We start from the raw sequence: 16,363 nt of genomic DNA on the forward strand, positions 1-16,363 counted from the left end.
TTCTATTGCCCATTTTTAAGGCCTGAATGGCAGTGCCTGACCTTGATTGATAAGATACTGCATGTACATGGAGTAAATGTAATTCAGGCAAAACTCAAAATATAATTAATCCCTTGATCAGTGGCATCCAGCAAGTTGAACTTCTCACCGTTTATCAATGGTCACACTATTTTCTTTTCATAAATAAGGATGATCCTATGTGCATTCATAGATCTTAAGCTGGGGTTTTCTCATGGGTCAAGACTGTTAATTAGGACATGAATAAGGGGCATAGATAATTAATCTACCTCTTTCAGTGTCCTTAAAATATCTTTCTCTTCAAAAATCCAAATGAGCAATATTTCCTCCAGCGTGTATAGGAAAGATACTGTAGTACACAAGAGAATAGGATGTTAATAAGATTGTCATATATACAATACAATACAAATTCAAATAAATTATCATGTAAATTAGTTGCTAGGAGGCAACAGAACACAGAAAAAGCTGTGTAATTCTCTGTGGCAGTCTGGAGTTGCATAGTCTCTTCAGTTTCCATACCACAATCTAATAACTGAAAAGCAAGGCAGAGCCAGAAGGGATGTGTGCCTTGTACTACTCCTGAATCTTGCTTCAGCTCTAGCCTATGCCGAGTTCACACAAGCACAGAATCCCCATAAATGGTCTTTCTAGCAGCCCAGCATAGCTTGCCTACAAGGCTCGAATGTTTCAGAAGGTGAATTTCACAGGCAATTCTTCTGGGATAAATGAAATATGTAAGAGGCAACATCATCTCTTTTTTTTTTTGTAGTTAAGAAAGGCAGGTGGACTGGGGCCACTCGTTGAATTGCTGCATTCTAAAAATGAAGAAGTCAGAAGAAATGCCTGTTGGGCTGTTATGATCTGTGCAAGTGATGAACTAACTGCTGTTGAGCTATGCAGGCTAGGGTGAGTAGAAATAGTATCAAGGGGCAGAGGGAAGATTTTGATGCAGTAATTCTATTAAGTTGATCTTTACACGTTTATATCAGAATAACAAAGTTAAGCTATACGTTTTGGTAAGCAGAAACTACTTATGCACTACTGGTGTTATAGATTACATAGTATTGATTTTAAGTAACAGAGGGCTTAAGAAAAAATGTAAGCCTGAAAAGAGACTTTGGAGTTATAAAAATGTTTATTGTTTTTGTGACTGAGTTGGGCTTTATATTGAAGGTGTGCTTATATCGGTCAAAATTAGGGACTGCAGTGCCTCATACATATGAAACTGAAATTAAAGTTTTGGCCTAAGTTCAAGATACAGTAACTTGTGTTTAATATGCACAGGCTAAATTTGATTTAAAGCTCTGGTTAACTGCAGGTGTGCTAAAGTATCACATAAAAAAGCCTCTGTTTTATTCCTTCTTAGAGAGTCCAGGTTCCATATATTAATATCTGAATTAAAAAAGCTGTTTTAAGTTGTAAGAATTATGGCACAAGCCTCCTTATACAGGGCGACTCTTAGTTAAAATATACGTAATTGCCCTGCTCCCTCTGCTGGACACTTCTCTGATTACTGCACAGACACTAGAAATCCATCTACGAGGAAATTCTGCAGAGTGAGAATCTCAGAAACTTAGGTCAGGAGGGGACGTCAAAGGAGATGTTATACATCTGCTCACTGTAAGACTGGATCAGGTACACTGACATATTTTTGCTTGTTCAGTGTAAATACCAATTCCAAGGGGGGGTTCACAACTTCCCAAAGTAACCTGTTCCAGTGCAGGAGTGTCCTTACAATTAGAAAGAGTTTCTGAGTTCTAAATATCCCCTACAGCACATCAGTTCAGCTACATGTCGTCCTGCTTTCAGTGGGATTGAACAACCACCTTTTTATAGCAATTTGAGTTTAACTTGCTGAATTTTCTAATGTTCCGTGTCCCTCTCTCAGTTTCCTTTTCATGACAAAGTAAAAATGTTAAACTTCTTTTTTGGTTTGAAATCTTGTATAATTTTGTCACACATCCCTGAATCTCTCTCATTCAATTTATGCCATTTTGAAGGGCTGTCTCCCAGCCAGGATGAGGTACTTCAGCTGAGGTTATACCACCTTCAAATAAAGCTCAGGAATTATTTTCTATATCCTGTATATAGCACTGTTCTTATTTAAGCCCTTCTGTCTGACAGTATCGGAGTAGGACTCTAATTTGTGTCCTTCTAGTCTGACAGCATATTATTGATAATAATACATTAAGCATAGTTTTTCAACCCATCAAGCACTACTTCATGTTATTTTCATGTAGATCGTATTTCCCTGACTTGCTTACGAGTATTCAAGTAGGAATATGTGAAAAGACTTATTAAAGTCAAAACATATCTCAAAGTCAACTCATATCTCATGTCTTCTACTTCTGCCTGTATGCTGTCAGTTACTGTATCACAGAAAGGATTAGATTGGCTTTACATGATTTATTCTTGACAAATGCAAAATGGCTATTTCTTATCTCTTGTTGCTTGCAAACTGATTGTTTAATAATTTGATATGGTGTTCCTCGGACACTGAAATTTGGCTGAATTATCTCCATTGTAACTTCCTTGTTCTCCATTTTTCAAATGTAGATACAATCTTTGCCCTTCTCCACTGCTCTGGCACCTAGCCTGTCCTCACTAAATTTTCAAATACAATTGCAAACAGTTCAGAAGTTGCTTTTGCCAATTCATAGAGCAGCGTGAGGTAGATATCCCCAGGGGCTGCTAACTTTGCCTCCTCAAAATTATTCTAGACATACTAAGCCTACTGTTTCTACCTTCTTTGTTAGTATTACTGCCAGGCATCTGCTTGCAACCTTTTTTGTGAAAACTGAAGCAAAAAAGGCATCAGACACTCCAGTCTTTTCTGTGCCATCTGTTACGAGTTTTCTTCCCACATTGAGTAATAGGTCTACATTTTCCTCTCTGACTTGCAGCATATGAAATGTTTATTTTTGTTTCAGTCCCTGAATAGTTGTGTCTCACTTTGCCTGTGGGTCTTTTGGGTTTATCCCTAACTTTTTCTTTTCAAAAGTGTCAGTGTTTTCAGTTCTGTATGAGTCTTTTTTTTTCTGTTTTCAGGTCTTCACAGAATTTTTGGTGCAGCTTTATTTGTCCATTTATGTCTCTCCTCCATATGAGGGTAATGTGTCATTGTTCCTGTAATGTCATCTGGTTTAGACACTGCTGTACACACTAGCTTTTCCATATTCATTTTTCCCCTTTAAAATTCTCTGCATCACTTGCTGGTTACCTGACTTTGTTGCAGTATGCTGTATGACAGATAGCCTGTACTGCTCTTCCACTATTTTCTCCCATTGTTCTCTTCTAAAAGAGAGGGTTGTTATTTGCCTTGCCTGAAAACTTTATTCTCTGGAATTCATCTGACATACCTTCAGAAGTCTACATGGTAAATGTCCACAGCTGAGGCTTCCTGTGTAGTTCACAGAGCAGTCTAAACGTGGAGTTCATTATATTTATATATACATATATATATATTAAATTGACTCCTTAGGATGTGAAGTATGTCTGCATGTGTGTATATACACACAGATATAAACTTGAATATGTACACACACATATAAATATATTGCCCTATTTCTTCCTGGGTTTTTTCATTCCTAAACAGTTTCAAAACTGCAATGTGCTATGTTCTCATTGAGCTTCCTTTATTTTCTTAGTGAGCTTTTTCTCAGTTTTTAAGGTTAGAAGTTATCAGTATGTGCATTTCAGCCCCCAAAACCGCTGAATAAATGAATTCCTGTACTCTGGTGTCCTCACATGACTCTTTGTTTCTACCTTCATTCTGAAAAAATCCTGCCATCCTGGCAGCGCTGACATAAGGGCTTGTGTTTCCATGCTCAACTGCGTTTAGCAAATCTCTGCCAACTGTGCCTCCCCAAACACAGTAATAGTCCTAAACCAGAAGGATTCACTCATTGAGTATTGCACAGCTGGAATCTGCAAATTGCATTGCAACATTTCAGGTTGGAGGGAGAGACATTCCCTGATTTGTATCTTATCATCAGCTTTGCACATTATTCCTTCTACTGTACTTTTACATCCTTCTTTTTCTCAGGTTCTCTGTAGTGTTTAACATCCTTCTGGTGTAAGGTTGTGGCATCCTGTCCACATTTCTTTGTGTAAGTTTAACTGCCTAAAGGAATTGCTTTTGACCACTGCAGGATTCTGTGCAGCACAGCCAGCTCTTTGCTGGCTCAGGGGGCACAAGGCTGCCACTTGGAAATGAATCTGTCTTGGCCTTGGTAATGCTGAAAACAAACTCTGGACTGTATAATAACAATTAATTGGCATTTAATGATGAATTAGCCTTTGTATTTTGTTTAACAGTGCTTTAGATATCCTAGAAGAAATTAATCTATCAATAAGCCGCAAAAATAACTTTAGTGAAGCTGCTCTGGAAAAGCTACTTGATAACAATCTTTCCCAAAAGTACAGCCAGATGGGATATTTATCATCAAATAATATCATTACTGATGGATTCTACGATTGTGGTCAGGTAAGCTACTATAAATAAATTACTCTTCTTAGAAAGAGTGAAATTTTCTTACTGATTTAGAAAGAGTACTACAGCAAAAGCCAGAATCTAGCTATGGAAAATACTTTCTTTTCTTGTTCTGAAGCTTCCCAGCTTTTAGACGAATTTCTTTTGATTATCTTTCTTCATGGATGAAATCTCACCATCTTCATGTTATGTCCCAGTTGTGATCTTCTTCCCAATCCTATGTAAGCTGTGCAGACATAGTTACTTTCCAGATCCTTTCTCAGACTTCAGTTCTTCTGGTCTCTTTCCCTAATATCTCTTTTCTAAATACTAACCTTACACTGAATGACCTATGGGCTTTTTGTTTATTTTTACATAAAGAAGTAAAGAGTTCATATTTTCACTTGGTCGTGACCCTTTCTCTCACAAAGCAGTGTTTATATATAAAGAATGACTCCAGTATCACTTGTTAGTGCTGTGTTCAGTTTAAATCCAAGAAGGACTTTTCAAAATGCCCAGATTAATTAGAAATACCAGTCTGACTGAAAATCAGTGAAATAACTGCTCCTAAAGCACTTGGTTGCATTTGAAAAATCCGTCCTATATTGTAAAGCCTTCAGAGGCAGGAACTTTTCACCATCCTAGAACATCCATTTGAAAAGTAACAATAGTAACAATAACTACAAGTTAAATTATTTACAAGCAATCTTTTCTAAGAAAATTGACAAAGAAAATGCAAATGAAGAACAATTTTACTTATTTTGAATGACTTTATAAAGTCTCATGTAAGCCCCCTGTGCAAGATTATGAATTTTAAATTACTCTATAAAGATCTTCTAAACACTTTTTTTCTCTTTAACTGAACAGAACACCTTTTCTTCTATGCTAATTTTCTTGTAGATAAAACCTGGGATGAAATTTTCATCTCTGGAGGAACTGAGTATGCAAGCTCTTACTGACCGTCGGGCCATAATCTTCATTAATGCTAAACCACAAGAAGAGCAAGCCAGGTCTGATCTACTAAGTTACTGTGGTAGCGCATCTTTTGCATCATTTCCACTGATTCCAGTACAAACTACATAGTCTATATATGTATACACATATATAAAATAGATCTATTTTAATCTCTAGCTTCACATCCAAGAAGGCAAGATATTTCTTTTTTGGAAAATAAGAATTTAGAAAATAACTTTTTTTCCCTCTAGACAGGAAAGATTTATTCAGTTGAGTTGCTTTTTTTCACTTAGCCATTAAGACTTATTCATTTAACACCCTTTGATTCCTGATGGTGGTATACCCAGTGTTGTATTAGTTATTACAAAGCTTGTCATCTGCCATAATAATTATGTCATCTAAGCTGAATGTCAATATGCAGCAATGGAACCTATGATTTGATGATCCTCTTGTACAGACAAATGCATGGAATTTTAAGTACAACATCCCAAGCGGCAGGACAAAGCCAGGCATCATGCTTTCATACTTGATATAGAACCTGTGTCTGTTCCTTCTCTGTTTAAGTTGAAGCCAGCCTAACAAATCTTCCTAGATTCGAATGCAGGAAGTTGGTATTTGGCTTGTTTAACTGGGAGTCACTTCCTGTAAACAGTCTCACAGATCAAAGAATGCTCTACCAATATTTTGCAAGTCCAAAACCTTCTTCTCTGTCAACACATCACATATTTGGTTAACAGTATCATTAGCTTCCCTTTTAAGCTTGTATATGACACCATAAAGATGTCTGAGAATATCTATAACAAATTAAACTTTCATGCTCTTTGTTGATCCCTAGAGTTGTCTTTAACTATCAGGTTTTCTTTCTTCGACTTTGATACAGCTTCTTGCCTTTGTGCTACAGCAGCAGTCTTACTTTCCAGTTACTTTTATGTCCATCATTTGGTATTTGGTATTTCATTTTTGATCCCTGAATCAATATCTAGTTTATTACTGGTTATGTTATTTCTTCCACTTATATCTTCCTATGAATATATTTACTGTCCTTTAAAATCAGAACTTCATTTTCACAGCTTAATATGCAAACACTAATTGACATGCAAAAATATCTTGTTCCATTTCAGCCTTCCAGGACAGGAGAAGGCACACGATTCATCTCTTGACCAAACTATCTTGTCACCTTCTATTTCAAGAAAAAGCAGTAGAGAGAAAACAAGGTATGGTTTTAAAATTTACTACTTTTCAATATTCTGTTATTGCTCTAACATTAGAAATAGAATTCTGATTGAAAATACTGATAGACAGTTTTCAAATGGAGTACAAATGCTCAAATACAATGTTATATATGCTTTTGGAGTCTTTCTTTCACCTCCTAATTGCTGTAGTCTTCCCTTTTCTATCTTAGTAATGATTTGTCCTCCCTCTCCATGCCTTCTTAGAACATCTCCTGTTTATTTGGCTGGTTTTCCTTTCAATATCCCTTAGAGGCAGCGAAATTATGTTACTTTACAGCTTAACAACCAAGACACAGGGAAACTAGGGTAGAAGTTCCTTCTCAATTTAGAACCTAGACACACAAGAAGTTCCTACACTGCCTACATGCATCTTTCTTTCTAGATTAGATTTCTTCCAGTGAAATTTCATACATGACTGAAAGCTGAGAAGGGTGTGCTTAGAACTGTCTCAGTTTTGACAGCACCAAGCCTAAAACTGCCTCGCTCTTGCAGAGCTCCCACTGACCCATACAATACCCTAGGTACAATCCTGCAGTGCTCTCTGTGGAACTGATCTGGTACGCATGTCTGCTCATAACAAATAGGTCAGAGCCTCTAGCCTTGTGGAAGGAAATTAATTTCTTTCCTTTACAGAAAGAGGGTTTGATCCTGTCCTTCCCACCTGCAGGCAGCTGACCACAAGATATTTGGGGTTTAGCAGTCTCTTTCTGGTTTGTTGTAGCTATTCACTAACAATGAGGTGGAATGAACAGAGCTTTCTACTTCAGCTGTTAGGGTACTTAGCTGAGAGAGTAGAGACCAATGACTAGTCATTGTTTTGATGACTTTTAATATAAGGTACTTACCCCTTAGTTTGCTCCTGTGAAAGAAAATTGAACCATGATCTCCTGTGCTTTATATAAAACAGCAGCACAATCATGACCACAACGGTGTCTTTCAGAAAAGGCAGGTGCAAATGCCTAATTCCAGAGAAATTTTCAGGATTTCCAAACTGGTCCAAATACAGCTTCCTTGACATTGATGGGGTGATACCTAGCCCTTGATAGGAATGTGATATAACCTACAACTCTCCTTGGTTTTTCTGTTAGCTAACTTAATGAGCTGACCATTTATCATGCTCGTTTCTGTGGGTCTCAGTCCTGTATTCCTAATTTGTCTTGGTTCATGGTCTAGGGAGCCTTGGCTCTGCTTCAGGGCTGTGAATGTGATGTCAGCGGTGGCATTACAAAATCCTAAGTGCTACAGGATCATAAAAAAAAGCCCACAGGAGAGATGGTATGCCTGTTGTAGGAACTGAAGTGCTACATTTGCAATGTTTAGCTTGGAACTCACCCATGAACTGTGATATGTCTGTACAGGCATTTTATTGATATCGTTGATTTCTCGGACTGCTTCTATATTTCTGTGTATGTATGTATGTATGTATCTGTGCTAACACGAAATCTGCAGCAGGAAAGACAAGAGAAAATTCAAACCTTCTTGTGATCTCAATAGTTCAATGGTATCTCCAGTGGAGGAAAAGCGAGAGTTATCTGGACAATGGTGTTCACTCAGCAAAACCAGCACTAGAGAAAAGGCTTGATGTATTATTCTTTGAATTATACGTCTATCAGCTTGTTTAGAACTGACATGCAAACTGTTGACAGATAACAGCTGCTGACTGCGAAGGGTTGAGGTTCTGACTTAAATCAGGACCCGAATGGTGAGATAAGTCTATCCACTTGACTTGTGGATCTATCTATTGACTTACAAGGCAGACATTTACATTTGACTAGTTATTTGGACTGCAAGCACTTCTGGAATTCAGTTTACATAATTTCATAGTAGATAACTGAAATGGATCATGTCAATTGCATTGTGGAAGGTTCCCATTTCAGGATGCAAAAGAGTAGATATTGCATCTTGAGTGCCTTACCAGGCATGTTCTAGCTTCTGCTCGTTTAGCAGGTCCTCCTGAAGCCCAGCACGCTCTGGTCGTGACCCACTATGCAATGTCAGTTTACTCAAAAGGAGCAGAAGGCAAGGGGAGATATTGAGCCCCCTGGTGCTCTGCATCTGTGGGGTATTCCTTCATCTCAGAAGATGCTCTAGAGTCGTAGACCATTTTGCATAGTCTCAAGCAGCTGCACAAAGCTTAGAGATCTGTTCTGACAAGATGTTTGTTTATTACAATGTGAGATGAGGATACCCTTGGATAGTTGCTTTTTAATCTATTTAATGTCAATTACACAGTAAATGACTGCTGAGTTAGCAACAGTAACTCTTTTGGAAAGCAAAAAATTTCTTTATGAAAAAGACCCCAAATACCTGTTTCAATTTCCCATAGCAAACTTGCAGGGATACAAAGACTTCTTTCTTCAAGTATGAAATAATTGCTTTTGAATGTCATGATCAAGTTGTATGATTTATAACCCCATTGTCATTCATTTTGGATCCATAATTCATACATCATTATTATTATTAATTTGTGAGATATATGGGAGTTACTTGAAGGTCAGTAGCTGACTCCAAGTCTCAAATATGCTTAGACCTTTTCCAACTTATTTTTTTCCTTTGATCATACATTTCTGTTCATCAATATTTTGCAAAGTACTACTGAACACAGCTTAAAGCTATTGTTTTGAAAAAGTAAATCTACTTTATATAAACCACACTTGAAAGCTAAAAGAAAGGGCAGTTGTAATTGTCTGCTGGAAGTGTCTGAATTAGATGTAGGGGAAGTGCATAGTACATAGGTTGACATATATTTTCATGGACAGATAGCAACCTTTTTAATCAAACAGTTGCATATCTGATATACACATTCACTGGGCTAAAATACTATGTTTAACGTAGACTGACAAATTTACATTTATTCTATGCTATGTTCCAGTACAGCATTTAAGGAGGTGCTTTCCAGTGTTCATTTACTCCTTTTCTAAAGACAGCCAAAGGATTAAGCTATGTGAAAAAAGGAAAGAAAATAGGTGTCATGGCTTTGTTTTAGTGGTAGGATATTTTATTGGCTACCTTCCTCCTCACACTGATTCTCTGGTGACCCACTGGACTTTTTTGCAGCAGAAATCAGAAACATCTTGGACACTGCTTACTGCCATGAGTTCTTCTTTGCATGTTCTTCTACATTCATGGCAAGTATGTGTCATGAGTAGTAAGACAGCTCTGGGAAAGGGGAGTGATTTTTTTTTTTTTCAGATGTCATAATTCCCACTGGTAAATAAAAAGCGAATAATAAAAGAGGACAGGAAAAAGATAGTAGAAGTCTAGCATAATGGTTACTGGTTATTTTATGGCACTGTGCTATGAGACAGCACCTCCACAGCTCCTTAGGAGGTAAGTATTAGACATGATGAACTGAAGAGTTGAGGAGTAAGGTAGAGACAGGTGTGGAAGACAACCTTAAAGCAGCCATTCCACCAAGGAACCACAGTCATACCTGAGAGAAATAGGCAGCAGCAAAAAACCCAAACAAATCACTGCTCAAACCCATCCCTCTCACGTATTTTCTTCCTGAAAACTGGAAAGAAGGACAGTAAGAGTGATTCAAGAGTCATCTGAGTAGACAGGAATAGGAAACAGTTTTCTTTAAATAAATTATTCTTAAACATTATGCATTATGTCTAAGTGCATAAATGGAGAAGTAGGTAGCTGTTTAATCTACCATTATGAAGTTCCCTGGCTATAGTTAGATAGAGTCAAATTAGACAAAGAAAACTGTTTGTCTGCTTTTTTCAAGTACAAGTGCCATTAATAACTGGAACGGTTTACTTAAAAGGGTGGTGAATTTTCTATAATTTTAAGATTAAATCTTAATTGGGTATCCTGCTAAAATAATGTGCTTTAGGAAACCTATGAAAAGGCCTTTTTGTGAATATGGTAAATCTCAGTAGGTAAAAGAAAAGTTTGCAAAGCATTCTGAAGACAAATGGCTTGAATTAGACTACTGATAATGGTGTATGCCCTTCTGCTTTGTCCGTTGCCTTCCTTCTTAAGACAGCTGTTCATTGTCAAAATTTCAAGAATAATTTGAAGAGCATAAGATAATGATAGTGTGCCCTGGAGCCATGTACTCTAGTGATCCATCCTTCCTTTTTTTCCCCCTTTTTCCTTCCAAGAATGCCGGCAGTCTTATGGATTTCAACAAATAAGCCAGAATTGTTAAATAAAGGAAAGCAATTCTGTCATGTTTCACAGTAGAATTATTCAACACCTATGCTGAAAAAAGATATAATGCTTATGAAACACAAGTTCCACATGTTTCCACAAATGAAAAATCCTAAACTGATTGTATAGATCTTAATGATATCTCTGTTAAGATTCTGGTTTTGTAGTTGCTACATAACTTGTGAAATGCACAGTATTCAATCTAAGCAGAACAAGCATTTCATTTATTCTTCTGCTAGGTGCTTATGATGCCTGTTCAGGATCACAGTCATTTTTCCAGTCCTGAGCATTAGTGGTGTATGTAGCATGTACAGTGAAAAAAGAGAGAGCAAAGCCACAGACTTCTTATAAAATCTTCATCTGACCAGCAGTGTCGTAGTTTGTATAATGCTTGAAGTACATGGACTTACAACTACAGACACTGCTGCCTGGTATGTCCTGGCAAAAATTTTGGCCATGCTTTTGATACCACTTGTTCCTTTATTTGAAATCCAGATTTCTATCAAGTAAAAACTCATTGGAGTCCATGATTTTTAGTTCGTGTCGATATGGAACCAAACTGTAACTGTCTAAAAGTGTTTCTTATACGGGTGTATGTCTTTTCTCCTCTAGATATATGTGAAAGGCATATCAGAGCTATAGACAAAAATAAAATGAGAATTAACAGCAATATTAATATGACGCTAGTGACACTTGGTTCATAAATATCTCCTGAGGGCATGTTCCACAAGTGTTCTCTACAACTTTGTAGATTTTAGAGTATTCATTATCAAGAGAAAAAATTTTTCCTATATCCCCCTGCAATCTATTTGTCTAAAATGTCCTGTTGGAGAACTGCTGTATTTGAATTTGGACTTTAGAGATTACAGTATTCTAAATAATTGTATATTGTTTTCTATGTAAGAAAAGGGAAGGGGAAAAAAGAAGAGGAAAAATCAAAAGAAGTTATTCAGATTCCATCTGCAGCCCATGATGAAATAAATCTACAAAATACACAGTGGCTACCACCACCTGACCTCATTTTACTAGATTACATTAATGATGCTTCCAAAACAATTTTACCACTAACTACTACGAGGGAACAGGTTGTGGCTCTTGCACAGTGAGTATCAAACCACATTTCCATAAATAATACAAATAAGTTCAATTGGTAAAATAACCGTTCTCTCATCTGAGGACAACTTTTCCAAGTTTGTTATTTTTCCCATCCTAACTGGAACCCAAATCAGGTCTGGTCTAGAATTCTAACATAATTTTAGAGTTTAAGCTTCTTGTTCCTAATTTTGTTGTAATTAGTTGGATTGGGGTTGTTTTGAAGAAAAAATCACTTGCCACAAAAGGGTATAAATTTCCCATTTTGAAAATATTCATATTTAAAATTTCCTTTTCTTTTTCTTTTTTTTTCCCCCTACATTTATGTGTCTGTATTGATCCTTTCCAATGAACACCTCAGCTGCATATGGTATCATTAAGGAGCCAGAGAGACCTAGGAGCTGCAGTGACTAACTCCACAACCTAAACTCCTAACTTACTAGTTGAGACTATTTTAACTTGCATGTAGCATGTCTGTTCCTTCTTTTATGATCTTTCTTGCCTACTTGGTTTGGAAACCCCTCGGGACAGGATCTGTCTCATATTTTGTCTTCCTATACAGCCAAAAACATGAGACATTTTTCTAACGTAGTTTTTAGGTACTACTGTAATTAATAACATGATGATTTAATAGTGCCAGAATATTGCAATGGTGCGTGTACAGACTGTTGTTATCAATGTGTGATTCATTAGTTACACTGACTACTCGGCCTTGGCACCAATCACTGTCATCTCCAGGCAGTGTGTCTGCTTTCATCTTCTCCTTAGTTTAACCTTTACTATCTTAGCAGTTTCCTGGCTACCTCCTGAATCCGGAGAGTTTGGCGTCAGATCCCACTGAGTCTCACAAAATCCGTTTCTTCTACTAACTCTCATTTTTAATGAAGTGGTCTAATGTGATAGGAGGAATGACTTTTCTGTTGGTTGCAAAATGTGACAGGACAGATATTCATCCTTTACTATCCAGCTGTGTATAAATCATGCTGCCATCCTCAAGGTGGAATCCATAAAATGCTCTTTCAAATCTGCTCTTCAAACACACCAATGAAATTCTTGCAGACACACAACCCAGCAAAGCAATCATGGGAAATTTAAGTAGAATGTTTTCTGTGGGGATTTTTATGTGCATGTTCCATTTTAAGCGGCTGCCTGAATAGTGTGTCTTGAATAGGAAGGGGAGGAGGAGGCAGCTGCAGCAGCCCTCGGCAGCCTGGCAGCTTGAGCAGGGTTCCTGCTGTGCTCACCAGGGAGGGAGCCAGGGTAGATGAAGGAACATGCAGTAGTGCTGGCTGTCTCCTTTTAAACAGACAGAGCACATCTTTGTGCACACATGGGAGCAGTGTGCCCGTAGAATCAAGCAGCTTTGCTCTCTTTACTGAGGGTTGGCTGTAGGCACAAGCAGCACAAGTGACTGCCTGGAGATCCCCACTTCTTCACATTCAGCCAGTAATTCCCAACTTCAAGATACCATGTCTAGCCAGCTTGGTGATAACTCCCTGTGCCCATGCTGTTGCAACCAGTACCACCTCAGGCCCTAGGGTTTGAGAAATAAGGCCTTCAGGGTTGCCTTGCACATATTACATGGACAGAACCTACACAGTTACTGCAAAGGAGGGTATTGCAGATCTTAGTCCACTGTCTGAAGTACTGGCTTGTGATTCTGTTGTGGTTTAAAGCCACAACAGCTCTGCAACACCTTGTCCAGAGTGAGGGCCCTCAATAACACTTGTAGCTCTGGCTGAGGACTCTGAGAGGAACAAAGGTCTTTACACACAGGGACCATGCATAGAAAAGGTAAAGGTGTCTTACAGACTTATAGATGGGCCCTGGTCCTGTGTGTGCACAGCTGCCCAAAAGACATGCTTCTGGCAGCGTCTGCACAGATTGTGAGTTTTGATCTTCTGTTTCCATGACTAAGCCAATTCTTTTTCATGGATAAATACACACCTCTCACCACCCAAATACCAGCTTCACTATAAGAAAGCATATGTAGAAGCTGAAGTATCCTTTATGGATATAGTTGCTTTCCTATGTTGGGATCATTACCTGTGGCTTAAATTTTACCCTGTATATTCTCATGCCTTAATGACTATTTCAAACAAATGGCAGGTCTGTGGATTGTAATATGTAGCTCACATAATCTGTTAGCTGTAAAGGTACACACTAGCTTCTGAGCTACTTCCTTGGTAATTACACAGTTACTGATGCTTTTCTCTGAGGACTTTGTGCCTATACCAGAGCTCTCCAGAATCTCTACTGACAGCAGCTGCACCTTGGTTTAGGTCTGTGACAAATGAGAATGACCTGAGTTACAGTTATTCCTATTTAACAGTTAGCATATATAAAATACAAGTTACTGAATTAATACAGCAAGCATAGCAAAAATATTAAAGTCTTACATGTCATTCACTTAGTGCTTGTATACATTTCATTTTGTTACATTTTTGTGGTAAATACGAGAGGAATTACAGACACAGCTGATACTGGTATACACTGGAACAGGTTTGTTGCAGACAAGATGGGTGGCCCGATTGAAAGAGACAAACTACATGACTTCAGCTGGGAACTTCACATAAGCGAAATAGAATTTGAATTGAAATGCAACGTTGTGCCTATCGGGAAAGTCAAAAAAGGGACATTCTACCACAGGGCTTTACTTTTCAAGGTACATTAACATTTATTTTACAACATAACATATTAATGTTAAATGGATATTATAAACTAAAGCATACTTGCATCAGTACAATATAATATTTATATTCATGTAAAATCTTTTGTATACACTTAAGTCATTTTTCACTGGCAAAGTTGATTTCCCAGTGAATGAAAGCCAGCATCGCTGCTTTCTCTAAACATCCTTGTTGTCATTAAATTGTCTTAAGTGATATCTGCAGAATACTTGATAAATGGCAAAAAGCCAAAATATTTGATTGGGAGTCAAAACATTTTACATTTCCTGTAAACTGTAAAATACTGAATTATGCAGCTTCCTTTTTTTTTCCATGTTGCAAATATAAACTTGTTGGGACAATTTTTATTTGGTATCTATCCAGTATTCTGTAATAGTATATAACAGCTTTTATGTTCTAGTTTCTGAAATTGGAACGACTAATTTCTTCTGTCTTCATGTGAAGATGTACTAGTGCAGCCTGCATATCTGTTCTATCCTTTTTCCTTGGCTGTTGGGTAGCTGGACTTTTCTTCTTCTTGGATGGAAAAGACAAGAGAAGCAAGAGCCTAGCATGTTAAGTGTGAAAGACCCAGGAAACAGTACACAGGAGAAAAAGCACAATCCTAAATTTATGGTATCCATGGGGAGAGAAAGTTCCTGATATATTTTATGGAGGTCTGAGGACACTAATTGTGCTGAAGCGGCACAGATGTTCGCTTATCCTGCACTGTCCTAAGAAACCTTTGCAGGGACGGATCATCTCTCTTAAAGCCACAGCAGTCTAAGCATTGATTAGCCTTGTCCATTCATAACAAGTTAAAAATCTTCCAGGATCTCATTCCCTCACAGCAGATGCATTCTGAGAAAGCAGTTTTTCAGCTGGAAACCATTATAGGTCTGTCAGTGATAGCACAGCACAGAGGAAAGGCAGGTGTTTCATCTAGCAGATGCTTCCCTCGCATTTCATTGCTTCCCATACTTGCAGAGCTGAAAAGCAAGGAGTGTGCTCTGGAGTGAAGCAGCAGTCATAAACTTACACTGATAGAAATGTTGCATTTTTACACCTAATATTTCATAGTAGCTGTATGTATGCAATACCTACACCTCATTGCCTGAATAGACAGTTCTTCAAAATGTTATTCACAAGTAAGTCTTACAAATAAAAAAAGAACATTCCTGGTCACTGTGGTTATTGCACTTGATTTGAGATCTGAAGGACTGGCTGATAAGCAACAGTCAGAATTAGTATTTTTCATGTTGTGCATAGAATATGGTACAAACAACATTGTTAAAGGCCACACTTTCTAAGCAGAACCAACAATAAGGATTCACAGTTTGGAACACTTTAGAGATTTACAAAGCGTATTTCAAGAAAGCTCTTGGCCTTTCAGGTATTTGTTTTCTTTTTTCTTTTTAAGCATCTCTTTTAAGCATCTCTTGGCCTTATCACAGAAGCTACATGTATTAACTGTGATTAACTCCTTTTTCTTTCCTTTTTAGGCAATAGCAGACAGAATTGGCATTGGCTGTAGTTTAGTTCGTGGCAAGTACAACAGAGCTTGGAATGAAGTTAAATTGGTTGATGACTCTCCTCAAGGAATAACTCGGCTTCTGCTTCCCCCTCGCGAGTATATTGTAGATCTAATGTTTGAGCCAGGCCGTTTGATAAAAGAGGGCAGTGTAGAGGCAGATCAGTACAAACATATTTAATCATTTTGACAAATTTCACCAAAATAGCTATTTTAAAGATGTTTGCAGTTCTAA

At 37.6% G+C, this 16,363-nt stretch overlaps 1 protein-coding gene across 1 annotated transcript in view; it reads left to right on the forward strand.

Moving 5' to 3' along the window:
- Positions 1-16,309, forward strand: part of ARMC3 (armadillo repeat containing 3) — a gene marked incomplete at both ends in the record, with an annotated part of 48,247 nt that extends 31,938 nt beyond the window's left edge. The window contains 7 exon segments of the mRNA XM_080611195.1: positions 788-924; positions 4,336-4,504; positions 5,390-5,518; positions 6,575-6,657; positions 11,741-11,938; positions 14,431-14,593; positions 16,100-16,309. Of these exon segments, the coding sequence (XP_080467321.1) occupies positions 788-924; positions 4,336-4,504; positions 5,390-5,518; positions 6,575-6,657; positions 11,741-11,938; positions 14,431-14,593; positions 16,100-16,309 (1,089 nt within the window).
- Positions 16,310-16,363: the final 54 nt, after the last annotated feature.

The sequence above is a fragment of the Psittacula echo genome (assembly GCF_963264785.1).
Source record: "Psittacula echo genome assembly, chromosome: 2".
Lineage (NCBI taxonomy): Eukaryota > Metazoa > Chordata > Aves > Psittaciformes > Psittacidae > Psittacula > Psittacula echo.